At 38.1% G+C, this 3,925-nt stretch overlaps 1 protein-coding gene across 1 annotated transcript; it reads right to left on the minus strand.

Annotated features, from left to right (window-relative positions):
* Positions 1-2,761: 2,761 nt before the first annotated feature.
* Positions 2,762-3,691, minus strand: LOC104872539 (olfactory receptor 7A17). Its single transcript, XM_010638775.1, has one exon. It carries the CDS (start codon positions 3,689-3,691, stop codon positions 2,762-2,764), a length of 930 nt encoding a protein of 309 aa, XP_010637077.1.
* Between the last annotated feature and the right edge of the window lie 234 nt (positions 3,692-3,925).

Here is a 3,925-nt window from a genome sequence, read left to right on the forward strand (position 1 = left end):
TTAGTTCCTGAGTCAACCAGAACAGAGCTTAGTTTGTTAGAGTAACCTTTCTGAAGTGAGTTTCCATAAAGGATTTTCCCTTTCCTGTATAGCTGAAGGTTCCTATTTTCTTTCAGGTTTAACTTAATTGCTATAAGGTTTTACTAGAAAATAGGGCTGCAGAAATAAATACTAAGATCTGTGCAATGGAACAAGAAGACAACAAGGATGTAGGTTCCAAAAGTAGGAAGGCTTTGATTTTCCCCCCCAGCTTATGAAATAATCAGGGTGAAGAAGAAAATCCAAGAATATAAAAGTAGTTCCCAGTAAGAGGGAAAACAGCTAGAGAGATTATCAAGCTGCCAGATTTCTGGCAGATCACAAAAGGAGTGCAACAGAAAGATGGCTTCAAAACAGTCAAGGTTGTCAGTGTGCTCATGACACCAATCAACGAGCACACCATAGCCATCAGGTCACAGAGCTGGGAGTTCATAGGCACTACATAATGCAAGGTGACACGTGGCCACAGAATGGCAGAGATTATTACTGGCAGGAATTAATTGTCCAGGCACTCAAGCACAATAAAAATATAATATAGGCTTGAGGCAGCTTTCATAGATTGTATCTATTTCCTTGTCTGGAATTTCAGCAAATATTTTCACTTGTTGTTGGAGGTCAAACAGACATCAACGAAAGATAAAATAGAGAGGATTAAGTACATGGCTATGCAGAAGACGGAGTTCAGGCTGATGGTCAGGATGATAAATAGGTTCCCAAACATATGATGAGGTACATGTACTGAAAGTGCCCATAAAGTAAGTCTACCACTCTTGCTCCACTAGAAATCTCAGAAAGAGTAAATTTCCAAATTTTGTTTGGTTTCCTATTTTCATGAATCTTCTGAATTTGCACAAGAGAAAAAATACAACACTCAATACAAATAGATTTTTCCCATTACAACAGCCATACACTTTATTATCCAAACCTCTTGGACTTATAAACTCAGTCCAAGGGATGATCACTGCCTTTCTTTGATGACAAGTTGTGCTTACCCTCACTATGTGGAATACAGTCTTCAGGTTAGTGACACTCAAATTCTGTTCCCTGGGACAGCAATGCTAATGATACCTGAGCACTTGAAAGAAATGAATGCTGTCAGGCCACATGAATCTACTGAATCAGGCCCCCTAGAAATGATATTGGAAATGTGAGCAAGCATTCCGAGGATTTGGTGCATGGACGACTTGATGACCACTGTCCCAGTGCTTCCTTGTGCCCCAAAGCTGTCATTCTTTCTGCACAATCTCTGATTCTTTCTTTTCCACTTTCTGCTCAGAGAATGAGGAATGTCTAACTCTGGGAAGATGTTTCAATGACTTTGATTTATGTCAGATTTCTGAAGTATCACATTACTTAACAAATTTCCCAATTCAATTTATTCATGGTGGTGTTGCATTGCTGACAAATAGTCCTGGCATGCACCTACACATGTGTGTGTGTGTGTGTGTGTGTGTGTGCAATTCCCTAAGTCAGAATGTCATTTTAAAATACAAAATCATTGGTACATAAGATTCTAATCATACTATTGACAATGTGAAATAGGAAGAAAAGGGATAAAGGTGTAGGGGAAGTGGGAAGGGTGGGGAAAGGTAATAAGGAAAAAGAAAAAAAAACATGAGAAAATGAAAAAAATGGAAATGAAGTATTTGTAAATATTCTCTATTTACAAAAGGAGGAGGGGGTGAAGGGATAAGGGGAAAAAATGAGAACCAAGACCTGTCATGTAAAGGTACAAGATCCCAATGATGAATGTAACTGTACTGTATACCTAAAATGTACCAACAAACTCAATGAGAAAAAAATTTTCAAAACTATATTGCATTGCATATCTCAAAATTGATAGAAGAAAGGATTTTAGATTTATTCACCATAAAGAAATGATTAAAGTTTAAAATGGCATTAACTATCACACATTGATCATTATCGAATGTATATATGGGTCAAACTGTAATTATGAATTGAAACACCATATCATATCTCATAAATTTTTATTGAGTATGTATCAATCAGAAATAAAAATGTAAACCCTAATAACTAGGTATAAAATACGTTTGCATGTTGAAGTCTACATAATCAAAAGAATAATTAAGGCAGCTATATACACAGTAATGATAAATGAGCAAGGAAAATTATTGACCTCAGATTTAGATAAATTAATTGGGTGCTAATTGTAATTTTTCAGTAAAGCAAAAGAACATGCTATATAGAATTTTTTTTTTGTAATTAACTTTATTGGTACACTTTAGGTGTACTTTGTGATCACATTCATCACTGGGAGTTTGAACCTGTACACAGCACAACTTAGTTCTTATTTTTCCCATTCCTCTTCCCTCCCTTTCACCCTTCCACCTGTCCCTATTTACAAAAGGGAAGGAAAAAATACTTTTTAGAAATTCTTGCTGACCCACCAGGTAAATGGGAATTTCCAAGTATGTCTGGTCCAATGGTTGTAATAACTTTGGGAATTTGGGAATTTGGGCAACACACACACACACACACACACACACACACACACACACACTGTTGGATATCAGAGCATAAAATGTAAAAACACAAACTGTTTATATTGCATAGGGAGGTTGAAATCATAGTAATAGAAAGTCCAGAAAGGAACAAACTCTACTTTTATGATTTGATCAAAGAATCACAATTTTATATTGAGAAGCTTTCAAAGTGCTGCAATCATCATGAGAGTTCTTCAGCCTCAGGGCAATCTCTGCTTTTACAGTTTCCCTTCCAAGAGTCTTTTCAGTGCTCTCTTTACATCTTTATTCCTAAGACTGTAGATGAAGGGATTCAGCATAGGGGTAACCACAGTGTACATCACTGAGGCTGTTGCACTTGAGTGAGAGCTGTGGGTTGCAGCAGAACTAAGGTACACCCCTAAACCTGTGCAATAAAATAAGGAGACAACTGAGAGGTGAGATGCACAGGTAGAAAATGCTTTGTACTTCCCTTGAGCTGATGATATGGCACGTATGGAGGAAGCTATTTTAGAGTAAGAATAAAGTATTCCAGCAAGGGGAACAGTAGCCAACAGCACAAGGGCAAAATACATCACCAAGTCATTAAGAAATGTATCAGAACAGGTGAGCTGGACCACCTGATTAAGTTCACAGAAAAAGTGTGGGATTTCCAAGTCAGTACAGAAGGACAGCCGTAGAACCATTAGGCTTTGTAATAACGCATGCAGGACACTCACGAACCAGGACATCAATACTAGCAACATACAGAGTGGGCGGTTCATCATGACTGTGTAATGTAGGGGGTGACAGATGGCTGCAAACCTGTCATAGGCCATCACAGCCAGGAGGAAGTTGTCCAACTCCACAAAAAGCAAGAAAAAGTACATCTGAGTTATGCAGCCTGCATAGCTAATGATCTTGCTCTGGGTCTGGATGTTCACCAGCATCTTGGGCACAGTGGTAGAGGTGAAGCAAATGTCTACAAAGGACAGGTTGGAGAGGAAGAAGTACATGGGTGTATGAAGGTGAGAGTCAGAGAGGATGGCCAGAATGATGAGGAGGTTCCCAAGCATGGTGATCAGATACATGGAGAAGAAAAGTCCATATAAGAGGGGCTGCATTTTGGGATCCTCTGAAAATCCCAGAAGAAGAAATCCTGAAATTCTTGTGTTGTTTCTTAATTCCATATGGCGGGTGCAGCTATCAGGAAAAAGAAAAAGGTAACATGAATATCTTTACACAAATGGATGCTACTCATATAGTGCTTTAATTTATATTTTCTAGTTTGTAAATTATTTTATATACTTGTGATCTCGTCTCCACAGTGTACCCTAGTGCAATTCCTGATGTACAATTTCTTTTCTACTCTAAGCCTTTCCCCCAATGAGGTCATGTATTCTGTGGTCTTAATGAGAAAATAG

This window comes from Fukomys damarensis, unplaced genomic scaffold (assembly GCF_012274545.1).
Source record: "Fukomys damarensis isolate Sample0158 unplaced genomic scaffold, DMR_v1.0_HiC HiC_scaffold_37, whole genome shotgun sequence".
NCBI classification, from domain to species: domain Eukaryota; kingdom Metazoa; phylum Chordata; class Mammalia; order Rodentia; family Bathyergidae; genus Fukomys; species Fukomys damarensis.